The 18,525-nt window shown below is 37.6% G+C and overlaps 1 protein-coding gene across 2 annotated transcripts; it reads right to left on the bottom strand.

Annotated features, from left to right (window-relative positions):
* Positions 1 to 1,950: 1,950 nt before the first annotated feature.
* On the bottom strand, positions 1,951 to 16,971 carry meak7 (MTOR associated protein, eak-7 homolog). 2 transcript variants are annotated; one of them, XM_018093518.2, is made up of 9 exons: positions 16,719 to 16,971; positions 14,662 to 14,780; positions 13,739 to 13,904; positions 12,365 to 12,595; positions 11,225 to 11,369; positions 9,596 to 10,036; positions 7,310 to 7,428; positions 4,656 to 4,835; positions 1,951 to 4,228 (listed from the first exon to the last, which is right to left on the bottom strand). In XM_018093518.2, the coding sequence occupies exons 3-9, from the start codon at positions 13,880 to 13,882 to the stop codon at positions 4,109 to 4,111; spliced, it is 1,380 nt and encodes a 459-aa protein (XP_017949007.2). In that variant the 5' UTR covers positions 13,883 to 13,904; positions 14,662 to 14,780; positions 16,719 to 16,971; the 3' UTR covers positions 1,951 to 4,108. The 2 variants fall into 2 exon arrangements, with proteins under 2 accessions (XP_017949007.2, XP_002934992.2); XM_002934946.5 differs by lacking the exon at positions 14,662 to 14,780.
* Between the last annotated feature and the right edge of the window lie 1,554 nt (positions 16,972 to 18,525).

Below are 18,525 nucleotides of genomic sequence, written 5' to 3'. Positions count from 1 at the left end.
GGAGGGAAGAAAACCAAAAAAACTAAAATAATAGTTTATAGGTCACATTAAAGGTGAAAAAAGTTCTGAAATTATTTATCTTTGTCTCACTTTTGTACAGCACAGGAACCTGACATTTTATCAGGAGTGTGTAGACTTTTTATATCCACTGTACAACCACTGAGAGAGATGCAACAAATCCTGATTCATGAATCTAACATGCTCCATGGCTGTGTAATTAGGGAAAGGGCTTATCCACCAGCACTTACTGGGGCTCATTTACCAATGCATCGCAGCTCTGTAATAGTCGCAGAGGCAAACTTAACAAGCTAGTCAGTTGGTGTTTAAATGGAAAAAAGATATTAAAGACTCCATCACATTAACAAGGGAAACTGCCTTTATAGATAAGAAAAAAGTTAAAAAAGCGTAAATGTTATTAAAACATTGTAAACAAATCAACAATTATATTTTTATAATAATGCTAATCAACATATGATAAATCTGAGAAACATTAACATGGTTTTATTAATGACATACCTAAATTAGTCTATTGTAGCGCAAATCTGCGAATATACTAGCGCAAATGGTGAAGAACGTGCAGTCAGAAATACACCACAAATGAACAGACGTAAAGATTTCAATGCAGCCGTGCCTGCGCAAATCTGCCCATATATACACGCAAATAGCACATATATAGGTGCAACGGGTGCACTCTCGCAAAAATCGGGCACTTAAAACACGCCCCTAGCCAAACCCCCAAAAAACACGTTGTTGCTTGCGACATTATTGCCCAGTATTTGCGACATGCGCATAAAAAGAACTTACGGAAAAATAAATGAACCAACACAGTGTAACGCATATGCATTTGCGTGTGCGCACAAAATGGCGCATAATCATAATTGCGTCGGTTTGTGTGCATTGATAAATGAGCCCCATTGTCTCTGCTCATTGTCCACTGAACTTCCAAATATACAAAGTCACAACATTCTCACCTTAATTCTTGCCCATAAAAAGATACGAGCCATTGCTACTCTTTCAGCAAGTTTGGAAACACAAAGAGATGCTGTATTTGAAAGGCTACTCACACCTAATGCTACACAAATAAATGCAAGGAAGGCCTTTTAACAGCAAAAACTGCATTGCCATGAATATTGAGGGCTTCCATACATTTCCTGAGGAATTACAGACCACAGTAAACATCTGCTATTTACAATATCACGTAGCTAAAAAAGTGCAGCCTTTTGTCTATTGTTTCAATCAGGAAAAAAAGATGGTTTTAATTTGTTGAGAAACGAGCACCAGATATATATATATAACCAGCACAGATATAAAGCAGAAATTGTATTTTGTTTTTCCTTGCTGGGGCACATTCATATCTATTCCTTTATTAGGTTACAGTAAGCAGGACATCAGATCCTAAAAGTCTGATCCTGATCCTTAAGTACTGTAATGAGCAGGTACTGATTATAAGCTTATATCCTGTAAGCACTACACAAGCCCCACTGCTAAGGAATAAGGAGAACTGGCCCAAAACAACAAAGGTGGTTGAAAAGTTCAACTAAAGCTTTTAATGCTGCCTGAGACAGTACTTTCCTTATTTCACAGAGGAGCCTTATAATACATAACTAAAACCATTGCTGTCTGGGAATTCCATAAAATTATCTACTTATAACAGAATTCAGAAAATAGAATTCTGATACAAGAAATGTCACTAGCCAACAGCTACACCTATTGGTGGGCATGTGAAATCCACAAGAAGAACAAATTGCCTTGGTTCTGCAGTCTGGAACTCTCCAATAAAATGTCACTGTGCATTTACCTCTCAAACATATTTCCTATTATAGCTATATTAGCAATAATAATAATAATACACTATATATTTATATACACGTAAATAAGACTTTAGTGCTACATAGAATTTTCCACTGGGCTTATGGGAGAATTGCAGGTGACTGAAAAAACACCACAATAAAAGTTTTTAAAAGTTTATTTTGTTACAACTCATCATAGGAAAACATACTTTTCTGCACTGCTAGTTCTGACTTAACAAAGTAGCAGAAACCAGCCAAGACTTCAAATCTCATAGTGCCAAATACTGTTTTCAACAGCAACTACATTTACAAATAACTGTAAAAAATTTTTTATAATGTTGTATATTGAAATTACATTATGTTCCATCATTTCAGGAGTTCCCAAACCAGTCCTACATTGGCCGCCCAATTAAACTTTACTGCGTTGCTGCATAAAAAAGTTGCAATGCGGATCCTACAATAGCAACATTTTGCGGTTTAGGGTTGGGTGTGGGTTCAGTTTTTCCTGACCCACACATCAATATTCCCTGTAGATTAGGACCAAAGCAGAGCTGAAGAGTGGGGTGTGCAAATGCCAGCATTGGGCCTTGCCACATCCTTTCAGAACCGACAATGCTATCACTGCCAAGCTGGATCGTGTGCATGGCCCGGAGCCAGGTCAGCTTACAGTGTGCATTCTCCTGGTTGGCTATCGTGACAGTGTAATCTGACAGGATTGATGTGGTCAAACAGGGCAGCCACCCAGCCCACAATGCCTCTGAATTGGGCCCTGCGGCCAGCAGGACCTCAGTGTTAACACTTCTTCTGGCAATGTAAGAAAATACTGTCAATCAATAAAAATAAAATAATAATTAGTGAAATTTAATGTTTCCTTAGTCAACAAGGAAACTCAGGGAATGGTCTCAGCCACTTTTGTGGGGATTCCTCATTCACATGTTACATGAGCTTATAAAACACACTGCACGGTTTACTTGCTGAATCAACTGAAATTCATTAACTCTGGAATCTCCTCGATATGGCAGACATGTTAAGCTTATCAACAAAAATGTCTCTAAAACAAATCATTTTAATATAAACTATATATCAAACCCCTTTATAAGACGTGGTGACTGGCACCAGTTATAAAACATTTGCATATTATGTGACAACACCCAAGATGCAGCATTTATAATGGCCATAGAGTAAAGTTTGTGCTTATAGCCATTAAGCCTGAGTTACTTAATAGTGCTCAACAGCATTTAAAGCTTAACAAAGAAAGGAAAAAATGTTGTGCATTATGTTTTGAGCTTCTGTACCAGCCCAAGGCAACCACAGCCCTTTAGCAGGGAAGGTCTGTGCCTCCAAAGTTTCCCCCAGTAGCTCCCCATCTTCTTTTCTGCTGATTCACTGCATATGCTCTGTGCTGCCATTACTATATAAGGCTAATTTGAAATTAATATAGATTCTGAACATGGAAGCTCAGAAACCAGTGCAGTCTGCATCATAATTAGCTTTTTTAAAGAACAAACCATTATTTTCTGGCTGATGATTAGGGACTTCCACTAAGCTTAGCTTTTTAACAGCTTTCCACACTAAGGGGCATATTTATTATAGTATGTAAGCCAACATCATAGCCCATAGCAACATGACAGGTGATGCAAAGAGATCTTTGCTTTTGTTTTCTAACGAAATGGTAGGTGACCATTTAAATTTAATTGCTGATTGGTTGCTATGGGTAACATCACTGGTGATGTTGGCTTACACGCTATAATGAATATGCCCCTAAGTGTTTGTGTCACTGACACTCAAAAGATGGCTTTACAGAATCCAAGATGGTGAACTCATGTGCAGAAATCTGAAGATATTAATTGATACTATTATAGGGATGCTGAAACTCTAGGCTAAAGTTCAGTGTATAAGACATGGCATTTCTAGCCATGTTCTTAATTTTAGTTCAATAGGAGAGAGAGAGAGAGAGAGAGAGAGAGAGAGAAACATTCCAAAGCAAAAAAAGCACCATGATTGGTGTATAAATATGAACACTACTGGAAAGAGAGAATGCACCTGCCTCACATTGCCATAGAAGAGAAATGGTCGAATGCCAATCCTTAGCCACAAGTTCTAACTTAAAGAAAAACAAACGTAAAATCACTGGGGCCAGTTGGTTGGTTACCAAACAGTTTAAAAACAGACATTTGACATATGATTCTCCAGAGCCAATAAAGATAAATATAAAGCTTTTAAATAAGGGTGTTCCTGACTTTAATGTTGAAAATTGAAGTTGTCCAGCACTGAAATGGTCACTGATTCTTGTGTGACAACTGCTGTCTCACGCAGAATTAACTTTCATCGTCTTCTGGTACTTCTCTCAGGCCATCGCTCTGTCTGGTCCGGCCGGTCATTTCTAGCAAAGCCCGGGCCTCAGCATCTGAATCCAAAATGCTCTTTGGATTTTTTGCCTTAAGTAAAAAAAACATCATTACGTCAGACAACAGCAGGGAAATTAGATACTGTATTGAAGATATATAGAAGTATTTTTATGTAATAGTGCTTTCCAGTTACTGCAGCTCTGAAGTGAACCCAACAAAGGGAAATCATTATTTTGAAACAAGCATGTGTCTAGAAATGACATTGCACTAGATATTTCTAGACATTCAAGAATATATGTGTTACAAGCTTGGGCATGATATTGTGAGTTTGGTGGTCTGTCTGGCTGCTATATTAGAATGAATATTCTGCAATTACTTTTATTTCTTCAGTTCCATTTGATATCAGTTGGCAGCCTCCAACCCCTGAATGTCCCTAAGATGCAGATAATAACTGTCCAAGCATAGCAGCTCATAGGGAAGAAATTATTTGTATAATTTTAATATTGCTATGACTCACCAATACATGTTCTGGTATATCTCCAACTGCCCAAACCTCCATGGCAACTATAGAGAATTCCTCTTTGGCTGACAGCTGGGGACTGTTGTATGTTGTGCACCTTGGTTTTGCTTTGCTGTGTCCCGTGCCAAAGTTACTATCGATCCAAAGACCAAAATATTCATGCTGTCCTCCCATACCCTGCAAGGGAACAACATTAGAATTTAATACAAACATAAAAAAGATTTTGCTTAAATGTTTATATATATAATTTTCTACATCAAGAAAAAATATGCCTACTCAAGACCCATAAATGGAGGCCTTATCTTAAAAGTGGCTTCTATGTAAGACTCTGAATAAAAGTTTACCATACTGCACCTCAAACAAATTATATATGAAATACTCTCATCCCCTGCTGAAGTAGTCAACCATTGTGCAGGTATGGGACCTGTTATCCAGAATGTTTGGTACCTGGGGTTTTATGGCTATGGGGCCTTTCTCTAATCTCCATGCTAAAGTCTGCTAAAAACTCATTTAAACATTAAATAAACCCAATAGGATTGTTTTGCCACCAATAAGCATTAATCACATCTTAGTTGGGATCAAGTACAAGGTACTATTGTATTATTACAGAAAAAAGAAAATCATTTTTTAAAATTATTTGACTATAGTAGATTCTATGGGAGATGGCCTTCCTGCAATTCGGAGCTCTCTAGATAAAGGGTTTCTAGATGATGTATCATAAGTAGGAGTCTGTACCCCCATTCTATTATCTTTACAAACCCAAGCTCCTGTGTATCAGTGAAGTTCTACCTAATATAGCAATATGTAATAAATACACAATAATTAAAAAAATTCATATTAATCTCTATTTATAGCCCCGCAAGGTATATTTCAATTATAATATAGTCTAGTATTCCATTTAATCATACTGAAATGACTACATAATACATTTAGACAGGTACTTGACATGTTCAGATAAACATACTGTGCAGGTCCATTAAAAGCCTGCTAAGTGATAGTGCTGAAGTGATACATCAGGATGCTATTAGCCAGAGACATTTCCTACTGTGAATGAGCTGCAGCTTTTCCATGCCTTTAAACAAACAAGAGCAGAGATTGCCCTGTGCCATCACAAGCCAAGGAACATTAATATGTTGACACTGGGTAAATCAATTGCTTCTTCAATTGAAACACAGATGTACAGTGAAAGTACAATCATTACAATTCCTATTAAATATCCCAGGCTACATTCTTCTTCAGTTTTCTTTCGCTGAACAGATTACCAAAGGGTAGTTTTACTGCTTTTAGAGTTGCAGCGCTTGGGACTGTTTGCCTGATATGACTGAGGTGATCAAATAAAACCATATTTTCACACAAATAATACACCCCACACACTAGACCTATGCTTCCTATTGACTATAACCGCATGAAGCTGTCAGCTATTCCAAAGGACATAACCTGCTATGTTTAAAAATGAAAACAATCTTTCATTTTGTTTTATGTGTTTTTCCAACCATGAGCCATTGTTATACATATAAATACTAGCTCTTTCATCCCAGAATAGCTTTTCTGTCCATTCAGGTTACACACTTGTGTAATGTTACACATATTTTTAGTGAGCATGAGATACCTCTGTGTAAGAACTGTAATAAATATCTTTATTAATATTTTCAGTGATACCTTCTCAGAGGTATAGGCAATTCAAACAGAAGAATATTGCTACTGCTTTTTAGATGCAATAAATATTTTGCTCCTTACGGCATTATCTGTTTTACAGGTATATAGGATGCTTATTTGAAAACCCGTTATCCAGAAAGCCCATTTTCCATACAGTCTATTTTAAGCAAATTATTCAAATTTTTTTAATGCTTTCCTTTTTTTCTTTAATAATAAAACAGTACCTTGTACTTGATTCTAACTAAGATGCACACATCCATATTGGTGGCAAAACAATCCTATTGAGTTTAATGTTTAAATTATTTTTTTGGTAGACTTAAGCCAGGGGTCCCCAACCTTTCTTACTCGTGAGCCACAGTCAAATGTGAAAAGACTTGGAGAGCAACACAAGCATCATAAAAGATCATGGAGGTGCCAAATAAGGGCGAACATTGGCTATTAGGTAACCTCTATTCACACTAATCACCTTACAGGAGGCTTTATTTTGTAGTAAATCTTGTTTTTATTCAACCAAAACTTGCCACCAAGTCAGGAATTCAAAAATAACTACCTGGTTTGGGGGCACTGAGAGCAACACCCAAGGGGATGGGAAGCAACATGTTGCTCACGAGCCACTGGTTGGGGATCACTGACTTAAGGTATGGAAAACCACATTAGGAAAAGATCCATTATCCAGAAAACCCCAGGTCCCAAGCATTCTGGATAACAGGTCCCATACCTGTGCAAACTAATTAATGTCAGGCCTCACCAACCACAAATATGTATTTTAAAATTTAGCATGCAACTTGTAGCACTTGCATTTCAGTGCAAAGACAAGGCATAAGAAGAAACATCCCCAACTGTGGGAAAAAAGCATGAAGATTAAAGAGAAGATATGTATTTTTAATTAATCAACTAAATGAACCCCATGTCTTGATATAATTGCAAAAATACAAGTGGGGCAAATGTGGGGCAACTTATCTTCTTGGCAAGCAGCCATAGAAATATTCACTCACCAGTCCATTTGGCAGAGACTGCTGCGCACGGTTTAAGTACATGTAGTGATCATTGTAGCCAGTGTATGTGTAGACATCAAACCGTGGAAAGATGGAGAACAAGAAGCAACTGCTATCCCCTGTTAAGAAAAAGCACAATAAAAGAAATTATAACTAAGAGAAGAAAATGGAAAGTGATTACTAGAGACACCCCAATGCCATGACAATGACAGGCACATCAAAAACTGTCAAATGCTTTTTGAAGATTCGCTCATCACTAATTGTTACTTCACATAAAACTATGAAATATATATATTAAAGGAGAAGGAAAGGCTAATAAAGAATTAATCTCAAGCTGCAGGCATACCTTCAGCTCTCTCAATAGTGCCCTTAAGTCTCCCCATATTTCTCCCGTTCAGAAGATCAGAAGCCTCAAAGGAAAAAAAAACGCTGAGCTATGTAAAGAAAGTTCCAATAATGCCTCGCTCCTGCACCGACACCCAGACCAAGTGAACATGCTCAGTTAGTAAGACTATGGGGGAGATTTACTAATCCACGTACGGTCCGAAGGCGTCCGAATGCATTTTTTCGTAAAGATCGGTATTTTTGCGACTTTTTCGTCGCCGTTGCAACTTTTTCATATGTTCCACAACTTTTTCGTATATTTTCCGCAACTTTTTCGTCGCCGCCGCGAAAAAATCGGATTGGTTTTTCCACCATTTACAATCGCTCAATAAGACAATAAGAAAAAATTGCGGCGGCGGCGACGAAATAGTCGCGCAAAATAAGATAAAGTCGCGGCAAATAGAAAAAAACGCGACGTCAACGAAAAAGTCGCAAAATTTACATTTCCAATCCGATTTTTACCTTTCGGGATTCGGATTCGTGGATTAGTAAATCTCCCCCTATGAGTCAGCTTCCTGCTGATTGGCTCAGATCCACATTCCTAAGGGGGGGAGTGAGTTCTTAGCATTCTTGAGGGAGGGGGGAGCAGGAGAGGGCAGGAAGCAGAAAGCTGTGTGTCTCTGGCACAGGAATTACAGAAATCTTTTTTCAGAGAAGTCAGTGCAGCGTTTCTGTGCTTATGGCTCTATTTACATAGACCTTTCTGATAAAGCTAGTTTTTAACCTAGTTTTTACCTTTCCTTCTCCTTTAAATTATGTTTATTTTTTCAAATAAAAAACACCTAGATTCAGTGATTAAAAGGGAACTCCAGCTTCCAAACCAAAATTCTTTTAAGAGCCCCACACATCAGAAACCCCTAATATACCTATTACTGTAATCTGTTCCTTCAAAAAGTATAAATAAAAACCTTTTAAATATGGTGAAATCCAACTGCCAAACAACTCTTCTTTTTCAGCATCATTTGAAAAACCCTGGCAGGGGAGGAGGGACTAAATCACTAATGTTACAAATTGTAACAACTTCTCCACAGCTTACAAACAGCATTCAAAAACTACATAACCCACAATGCATTGCGCTGCAATGTTCCTTTCCTTATTGACATCACATGTGCAGAGAATTGTGGAATTGGGAGGATGCAGGCTGAAGGCAGGATGAGGACAGTCAACTACATTTTTTTCGAGTCTCAAAGTAGTCAGCCAGATCAGCAGGCTTAGGTAACTGTTCCAAAAATAATGAAAGGGCTGCATATTTTTTAACTGATGTATATTGCAAAGTTTCTCGAAACTATGTTTACTTCTCAAAAAGCATAAATTGTGTTTGGGTAGAGTGTCCCTTTAACAGGCCACAAAGTAAACATATTAAGTCTCACACCCTGAAAAAAGTGAATGAATTACACATGATGGCTGTTGTGAAGGTGTCAACTTAACCATTTTTGGTTAAGAAGACAATTCTTCAAAAATAGTGGCCAACAAAGACCAAATCATGGGCCTTTCATTTATAATGTAACTCCAAGCTACTAACACAGGTATAGCACCCATTATCCAGAATGCTCGGGACCTGGAGTTTTCTGGATAAGGGGGTCTTTCCGTAATTTGGATCTCCATACCCTAGGCCTACTAAAAAATAATTTCAGTGTTAAATAAACTCAATAAGATTGTTTTGCCTCCAATAACGATTAATTATATCTTAGTTGGAATCAAGTACAAGGTACTGTTTTATTACCTTAATAACTTTAAAATGGCTACATAACCAACAGATAACTGATATTACAATAATTAACGTATTAAACAAGATATAAAAAACAACTTTAAACTATGTTGAATTTGGCATCAAACAAAAATGTGAATGTCTTCCCTTTACCATCAGAACTATATATGAGAAGCATGATGAATATCCCTTACCTTGAAACTGAGGTTTCACTTTCCAACTTTGTGATGCAAATCCCCCAAAAACAAACCCATCTGAGTCCTTTACAATTAATAAGCAAGGCCCTTGATCAAGGATGTGCCCACAGAGCTGTGAAAAACTTTCCCCGTGAATTTGTGAGGAAAACAGAAGGCGCCACTTGTGTTGTACATCAGAGGGGAGATAAGAGTTGAGGTGCATAACAGCTGGAAGATCCAGAAGGCTTACAAAGGATGCATTCTTCATACCAGTGCATTTTGGTACCACAGTTCTTATGTCTTTTTGGTGTTCTGTATGATGTTTCAGGATGGAAAACCCCAAAGTTAGCACAACCCTAACAAACAAAGATATCATTGGGATTTTATACAACCAGTCCTCAATGGAGCCCCGTGAACAGGTAGAATCCAGCAATTCCTGCCTTTCAAACTTCTGCCCATCTGCAAAACCAAAACATAAACAAAAACAATTTAACTGAGAAAACACTTGTAGCTGTATAAATAAAACACTTATAGTTTTTGTCAAAGATAAAGTTCATGACTCCAATTGTGACAATGTGGATAAAATATGCTACGACTGGCAAAAAAGAAAAAGAAAAACATTTAGGTTGAAGCGACACCCTCTTCATTCCTATGTAAATAACAAGTAATTGTAGAAAAAAGGCCTAGGTTAATTTACATAGAATACTCTCAAGGCTAATGCTTACCCATTGGGTGTTAAAGCACAGCCAGAAAAGTATGCTGATCAGATTTTGCTAAAGACAGGTTTTGCCCATACTGGGGTTCATCAGTGTAGTGTGATTCTCAACCTCTTTTCCTGTTCACAGACATTATAGACAACATTTAGAGATTCAATTATCTCTCAATTATGTATCCATATCCACAATAGCTAAAAAATTTACTATTCCTGCTAGACTAAAGGAGGCCCATTTACAATCACTGAAAAAAGTGGCACTTGGGCAACCAATAATATTTTTGCTTTCACTCCTCTACCTGCAGCTGGCCAAAAAAATTCTAATCCCTGACTGGTTCCTATGGGTTACTGTCCATATGCAGGTTACTGCAGCAATGCAGACACATTGAATGAGTGGGAGTACCAGAAGACATGTAAATAGATTTTACAAAATGGATTAATTGATGGTAGTTATATATAGGTTTGAGATAGAAAGGACCAGGTATATGTACTATGGAGACCATAAAAAATAGTTATATTAGTTAGAATATCCCCTATTACTCCAAAGGGAGAACACTGTTTTTTTGCAAGTCAGAGTAAACACTGAATTAACCAATAATGGAGCTGCTTGGAAATGTAGAGAAATCAATTTAGATTTGTAGTTGTCTTATATATTCAGTGAATGATTATAAACTATCAATATTAGCCAAACTGTCAAGAGAAACACACTGAAAGGCAGTTGATAACATAAATATAGAAATATAGTAAATGGAGTTAACTTTATAGCTTGATAATATTTCACCACATCTGGCACCCCCAAGCCCCCTTTGTCTCTCCGAGAACATACAGTTTTATGCGACATTCTAGGGGGCCAAATTAGCTGAATTAATGAAATTGTGGCATGGAGTGCAAAGAATGTAAACAGGAAAAAAGCAAGTTTAAGTGTAAAGTGTTACCTGTAGATTGTAATTGTGACAACAGCTGCATTGCCAGACCATGTGAACCTAAAGTACAGTCCCGCATTCTCTCCAAGTTCCATCCCTTCAGAAGGCTGTGTTGCTTCAGCACATGTATCATAGCAGCAATCAGATCCTCTAAAAACTGTAAACAAGAAATGCTAAGTTAGAAAGGAAATAAATCATACACTTAACAGAATCAATATTTTGTTTCCAGGCATAAAAAAAACACTTCTGTTTTAAATATCAAAGGCTATAGTATAAAAATTCAGAATATCTGGGAAAGAAACGTAAAATGACGGCACAGCACTAGTTTTTTCCAGGGTCTGGTGCATTCATTTCTTAAATGGAGCACCAAAAAAGTTGCTGATTGGATTCATTGGTGGGTGCCTAACACACTGGCACCACAGTGAATCCTGGTTTCCTTTTCCTCATGCTTCCAATGATGTTTCCCTGTAGTTCATAGTCTTCTTTTTTGCTAATTCACAGCACACGCTCTGGGCTGCCATATATTATTATTAACATTTATTTATAAAGCGCCAACATATTCCGCAGCGCTGTACAATAAGTGGGTTTCGTACATTGGACATACAGAGTAACATATAAAGCAATCAATAATGGATACAAGAGGTGAAGAGGGCCCTGCCCAAAAGAGCTTACAATCTACAAATATAAATATAACACAAAGTTTATATATTATATATATATATATATATATATATATATATATATATATATATATAGTATACAGGGAGGAGCACACCCTATACAAGTCCAAATGCCTTTGGTGCAGGTCAAAAAACAAAAATATAGTAGAAAGAGTGCCGCACACACAGGGACTTGATACAAAAGAAAAAGTGGTTTTATTGAAAAAATTCCAACGTTTCGAGCACAATCTGTGCTCTTCCTCAGGGACAAACCCTGTCCCTGAGGAAGAGCACAGATTGTGCTCGAAACGTTGGAATTTTTTCAATAAAACCACTTTTTCTTTTGTATCAAGTCCCTGTGTGTGCGGCACTCTTTCTACTATATATATATATATACATGGATTTGTGGCCCCCTTGTCAAAACAAAGCATTCCATAAAGAGTCAAGTCTCCCTTTCAAAATGTCCAAGGCTGATATAACCCAGGAAACATACCTTCTGGACCTGATGCCCTTTCAAATGTTCACTGTTGCAAGAGATCATGTGACATATGACCTGGCTTTTTTCTTCAGCTGTTCCCCTGAGAAGATCCACAAAAAACACCACAAATTGTTCCTTACTTATCTCTGCACTGATTGCAGATGATTTGCTATTTGTACGAACACTGTGAATTCCATCAAATATTCGCTGGCAGATGGTACACGGCAAGGAATTCTCGAGGGCATCCTTAATGAGAAAAACACCTTTTTCAATAATTATAAGATATTTTAGGGCTAAAATATAAAATATTATTGTATCTAACAGTTGCGCAGTAATATTTACATCACTAGAAATTTTGTCAAGGAAGTTAAAGAGCAACTCAGTGGATATAGATGCTGCATACTAGTATAGTAGTCATATAAAGCTTAAGCTATGCCTCATGATCTCCTTCCACTTAAACAAAAAACATTATAAACCTAGGGGCCTATTTATTATGTTGTGTAAAATGAAATTTGCAGAAAAAATGGTGCAAAAAGCTGTGTAAAATAAATGGCGAATTTCGCTGTCTGAATGTCAGATTTTACAGTTATTTTAAGTAAGTTCCGGTGAATGAAAAAAAAATTCGCCATTTTTTACATGGCAAAACCTGCCGATGCTTAGTCAATTTTGTCGTCTTTTTACACAGTATAATAAATAGGCCCCCTAGTGCACTGAACATGTGCAACATGAAGCTTGGAGCAGTGTACTACAACTCTGCAGACTGTTTGCCACATGACAAGTAAGGGAGCTGGGCCTAAAAAACATGAGCCAAAAAGTTGACAACTCCCACTTTGTAGTCAGAGGGCTTCCCATGTCTGGCACTAGGCCTGTCGGGTCACAGCCTGGCCCAGGCCTATACGGCACACCACCCACCCCAAAAGCTCTGAGCAGACAGCTTTTCTGAAAGAATACTTCTAATTTTTTCTAATTTTTTTTTAAGAGTGATGTCACAGTATCGTAAGGTGAGACTGTGGCAAGTCTTGGGGAAGTTAGCCAGCAGTACTGGGACATTTTCTGCTGTTGCAGGACTGCAGATTGGTACTGCAAAATGTGGGACAGTTGTAAGGTATTTATGCATAAAATTAAACAAATTACCTGCAAGGAAATGGCAGGTCATAAGCATTCAGGTGGAAATCTTCTTTTGAGATGGGACTAATTAGCAGTTAAGCAGGTTTTACATAGGCATAAAAGATCCAATGTCATAGACATATCATTTAACCTAACTTACTACGTTGTGGTGCAAATACTAAAAGAAATGCTTGTGATGTGTTTAACTGCTAGAGCAAATTACACACATTACCATCATGCCCAAGAAACTGGTATATATATATATAATCTTGTATTATCTACCTGGAAGGTTTTTAAACCCACTGATTTCTTAGGTCCATTTTGCATTCGACACATGTTCTCAAAATGCCGCTCAATCTCTGCTTTTTCTTCAGGAAGAATTCTTGACAAACCTTTCTGATTTGATCCACTTTCTGTGTTGCCCATGCCTGCTCACCCTTGCACAATACTATAAATGTAAACATAAGGCAATGTCATGAAATGAAATGTAGAATTCACTCCAAATGAGAAGAGTATGGAGTCAGAATTAATCATGCACTGACAATTGGGACACAAATATTGGAGAGACAAGACTAAAGCCTGCAGGCAAGCCTATACAAAAAATCAATATGAAACGCTAAAGTGCCACACTACAAATACTGTGACTAACTAAAAATGGAAACTATAGGCTTTGCCATTAATGTCAATGTGCTAGTAAAACACACACACATATGTGTAAAACACACACACATATATATATATATATAATATATATATTCTGGCATCCTTGCCACTTCAACTTCATGCTGCCACTGAATAAGATGAATAAGGTTTGTGTTGAAGACAGTTATAGCCTATTGTTTTAATTTGAAAATATATATAGTTCTATTTATTTCCATGCCCTATTCTATAGTACAGAACAGTGTTGCTAAATCCACTTTAATTTGATTGGTAACTTACTTTAACATTTCCTCTGAACCAGTTGTTTTTAGATTTTTTTTTTCAGAACAAAACATGTAGGCTTAAAAATTAATCTGATATATCATACTACTGATATTGATATTTAACAAACAGACAAAATACTTGAGTCCTTTCACCTATGTTTTCACTGATACAAAGTGTTTTGAAATGCTTGGCACACCTTAAGGGCTTTTAAGTGGAAATCAACTGTACGAGAAGTGTTTCAACCCAAAGCACATGCAGACATTTCAAGTATAAATACAAACCTGAAGCAAAATTTGCGAAACGCACTGCTTTTAACTCTACAGTTTAGCCATAAATATTTACTCTCATTCACTGTCAACTTCATAAAATATACTTCCAGGAGACCTTTTTATTTTTTCAACTGCAATGCAAAGAAAAAAATGTACATCTTTAAAATGTTTTACTATCCTGAGAAAAATGTAGATTGAGTTAAACCGTGAATAATTACTTGCTCCCATTTTATATTACATTTATATTTTTAATATCGAGTCCCAAGATGTCTGAGGATTACAACTCCCAACATGCTTGATAATATGTCACTGCATGCAAGGAAAGTATTTTTATGATATCACCTTTACACTTTAGGTGCATGTGGTACATGTAACTCATTGGGGATCATCATTAGAATAGCCTAGACATTCTGATTTACATCTACAGAAAACTATATTTTCTAGAGGGAGTTTGCTTTGAAACAGGCTATTCCTGGAACCCTTTAATATCAGGGAGGTGCTTCAACCCAAAATCAAGTTAACAAAATAAAAAAAAGGGGGTCATAATTGATTACACTTAATACCCTGAAAAATGGATATTTATTAGGTGCAAATTTATTACAATAACACTCTCCCCTACATATGTATAACGAACTTCATAATGCATGTATGCATATAACTATAAAAATGGGCATCCCCCTAAAAAACAAAAATACATACAGACTGTATAGGAAGAACCACATAAGTGCATTTTCATAATAATCAGATTAGTATCTGCAGGTAAAACCAGCTGACATTAGTCAGTAATTACAGTAACTCTCACAATTAAAATCTTAATAAAGTCCAAATAGAGACTGTTTCCATATGAATGTAATAAATAATAAGTTGGTCTCCATTTATTGTGCTCCTACACAATGCCCACAGTTAATGTTTACTTCCTTGCAAAATTGTCTAAAATTGTTTAGTTGTTAGGAATGTAATCAGTGTGCAAATACATTGGGATTGAGAGACAATTTTGCACATACATTTTGTGCAGAAGTTTCAACCAGTGCTTAATCCTCATGACCACTTACACGCCATACTTTCATGTTTAAGTTCCTTCTAACATCTCAGCAAAGTCTTAAATAGCAGTGCTTATGTAAGTTATGGTGCTGTAAATGGAGTTAAGGCTGAGCATGAGAAACTGGGATAGCCGGTTGGTGAGCAGACATTTTCTGGCCACACAGGCAGTTACAATCCTGTTAGGAATATAATCAGTCTGCAAATATATTGGGCTCAAGAGTGAACTAATGCTTCTGAAGAGATGGATAAGTAGCAACAGCCCTAATATGAAATATTTAGCATGACCATATAATTGACATTAACTATACATGCCTACTATGAAAGTTTTTGGAGTTACTAGTTTGATTATTATGACCTTGAACTAATGTGGTTCTTCTCTTACATCCTATATGTATTTTTGTATTTGTTTTTAAAGGGAACGCCTCCTTTTTAGCTATATGCACTTTGAGATTTGTCATGAATATGTAATTAAGAATGTAACTGTAAGAATTTGCACCTAATAACCTGATAAAACCATGAATTCAATGTATGAGGAATTAAGCAAGCCCAATTATACCAGATCTTTTTTCTTATTTTGTTATTTAAAGAACACTAATCCATATAACTTATCAACTGTAGGCTTTTGTTCACATTCAATTTCTAAAGGATAAAAAATACACTTTAAAAAGATCTAAAAGATTTTGTTTTTGGTTATTTTTACCAGTTTATCATTGAAGTGTCTATGAAAATGAATGTGTGAACACGAAAAACAACTTATACTGCTGCAAGGAGGGGATGCAAATATATTAGCTCTTAAAATAATGGCAGAAAGAAGTGGTAACAGCATTAAAGCTGCAGCACAAGCAAGTGGCTAGGGGAACAGGATATGTGGCAAACAAGTGGCCATACATACACAGCAGTATCATGCAGTAACACAAGTGCACTCCCACACACAGCAGCATTCATAGGCAGCACACACAGACACCTGTAGTAGAACTGGAAGCACGCCATGTTAACAAGGACACCCTCTACAAAGTCATTTCACACACCTTAACAGATAGGGTTAAAATCCTAGTTTCCCATTGGCACCTAACTGGCATGCATCTGGGCGCTCCGTTGCTAAGGGTAACTGCTTCAGCTTCACGCACGAAAGAGCAGTTACGCAGCGGCCCTTGATACGCAACGCGGCGATGTATGCGCTGTAGTGCGGAAGTGCAGCAATTGTATTTGTCGCTGTCAGTGTTGGACTGGAACACTATTCTGCTCGTCTTGGGTGTCACGGTCACATGGCTAAGGACTGTGTATGGTGTAGGGAAAGGGAGGAGCCAAGAAAGAAAAGTCCAATAAATGGCGTCTTTAGCTGGAGAACGAGATGCTGCCGAGAGCTTTCTGGAAGTTTATTGGTTAGAATTGGGGGAAGCGGTATGGATATAGAGAGCTGGGACACACATGGGGAGGCATGTGATCTCTTACTGCGGGTGATTGTTAGAGTAGAATTATGGCTTAGCCGTATACAGACTGGAAGCGGCGCTGTCAGCCTTCGGACTGCCCCCCCTTATTGTGCCCATGTGTTGGGAAGATTCTCGCATAGATGTCGATACATCTCCGTGTCTTTTCAATATGAAATGTCGGGTTGGTTTATAAATTGGCTGCAAGTACGTGGCGCTGGAAAGTTGCATTTTTCCTGGGCTGGTTCTGGAGCCATGTGGCCTGGTATATCTAAATTGGGATTTTTGTGACTTAAAAGTCAAACGAAAGTCGAACATTCTTCAGCCAGAGCGATATATTGGAATTTGCACAATGACTTGGCATGTCAATACATCCAATGTCCAGGATATTTTCGTGATAGCATCTGGAATTCTATTATCATGCCTGCTAGGCCCCACCTGTTAGTCTCAATCCTGATGAAGCAGACAATCTAGTTGGGTTGGGGTGGATTTAACATGGGTGGGGTGGATTTAACATGGGTGGGGTGGAAGAGCAGAAAGGGCATAATGAGGGAATTATAGTCTATATAGAGTAACAGGAAAGAGACCCAGCGTTGGTATTGTTGGTGGAGAAATGAGTTGGGGCATGTGAAACAGAAGTGCTGTATGTCTTATTGATAACATGTTCATTCTTTTTGCACATATCCAGGTTGTTTGGAGATTAATAGGCCAAAATCAGTTGATGGCCAGTCTGAGCCTGCATTGTGGTAAATATGCTTGTTTGTCTTGTTATCAGCAGTCTGAAGTCTGCTTCTAATAAGGAGGTAAAATGTAGATAGTTAGGTAATATGCAGGGTTAGCCAGCAGGTGGCGGTAAACCCCTTGCAGTAGCCTATATAAGGGAATGCTTTAGGCTGGTGCTTCCTCTTTTGGCCTGAAAAAATCCTGTGGCAGCAACAAGACTGTAGTGAGGAGGTTGGTACCTTTAGGGCTAGCTAGACAGTAGCAGTGGAATGTGAGTTCATTCTAGGAGTGAAAGGAAATGAGGGCTAACAAGAAAGGACAGCCTGTTGTCCCGATGAGGAGGGGGTAGCTGGGAGATTGCTAGGTAGTGAGTTAGCCGTTTTGGAAAGAGAGAGAACTTACAGGGGGAAACTTGGACACTGTGAGGAGTCAGGGGTCCTAGAATCTTCAGTTAGAAACACTGTGTAGGTGTGAAGCTTAAACACTGTAAGAAACAAGTCCTGGAGGCTTCGGTAAGAAATACTGTGTGTTAGTAGAGCGCTGCGGAATATGTTGGCGCTTTATAAATAAATGTTAATAATAAATAATAATAATCAATGAGCGATTTTCTGTATATCTTCCTGCTGTATGAACTGCCCTTTATTTTGATAGATCTATGAAACGTCCGTTCTATACTACATCTATT

This window comes from Xenopus tropicalis, chromosome 4, assembly GCF_000004195.4.
Source record: "Xenopus tropicalis strain Nigerian chromosome 4, UCB_Xtro_10.0, whole genome shotgun sequence".
Taxonomy (NCBI): Eukaryota; Metazoa; Chordata; class Amphibia; order Anura; family Pipidae; genus Xenopus; species Xenopus tropicalis.
Note: the sequence above shows the minus strand (reverse complement) of the source record. Positions and strands in the feature narration are given on the sequence as shown.

Excerpts from the sequence above, each read along its gene's own strand:
- meak7 (XM_018093518.2), bottom strand. The coding sequence starts at position 13,882 with ATGGGCAACACAGAAAGTGGATCAAATCAGAAAGGTTTGTCAAGAATT. Across the intron at positions 7,429-9,595 it reads AGTGAAACCTCAGTTTCAAG|GGGATAGCAGTTGCTTCTTG; the intron begins GTAAGGGATATT and ends TTTTCTTAACAG. Across the intron at positions 4,229-4,655 it reads ATATACCAGAACATGTATTG|GCAAAAAATCCAAAGAGCAT; the intron begins GTGAGTCATAGC and ends TTTTTACTTAAG.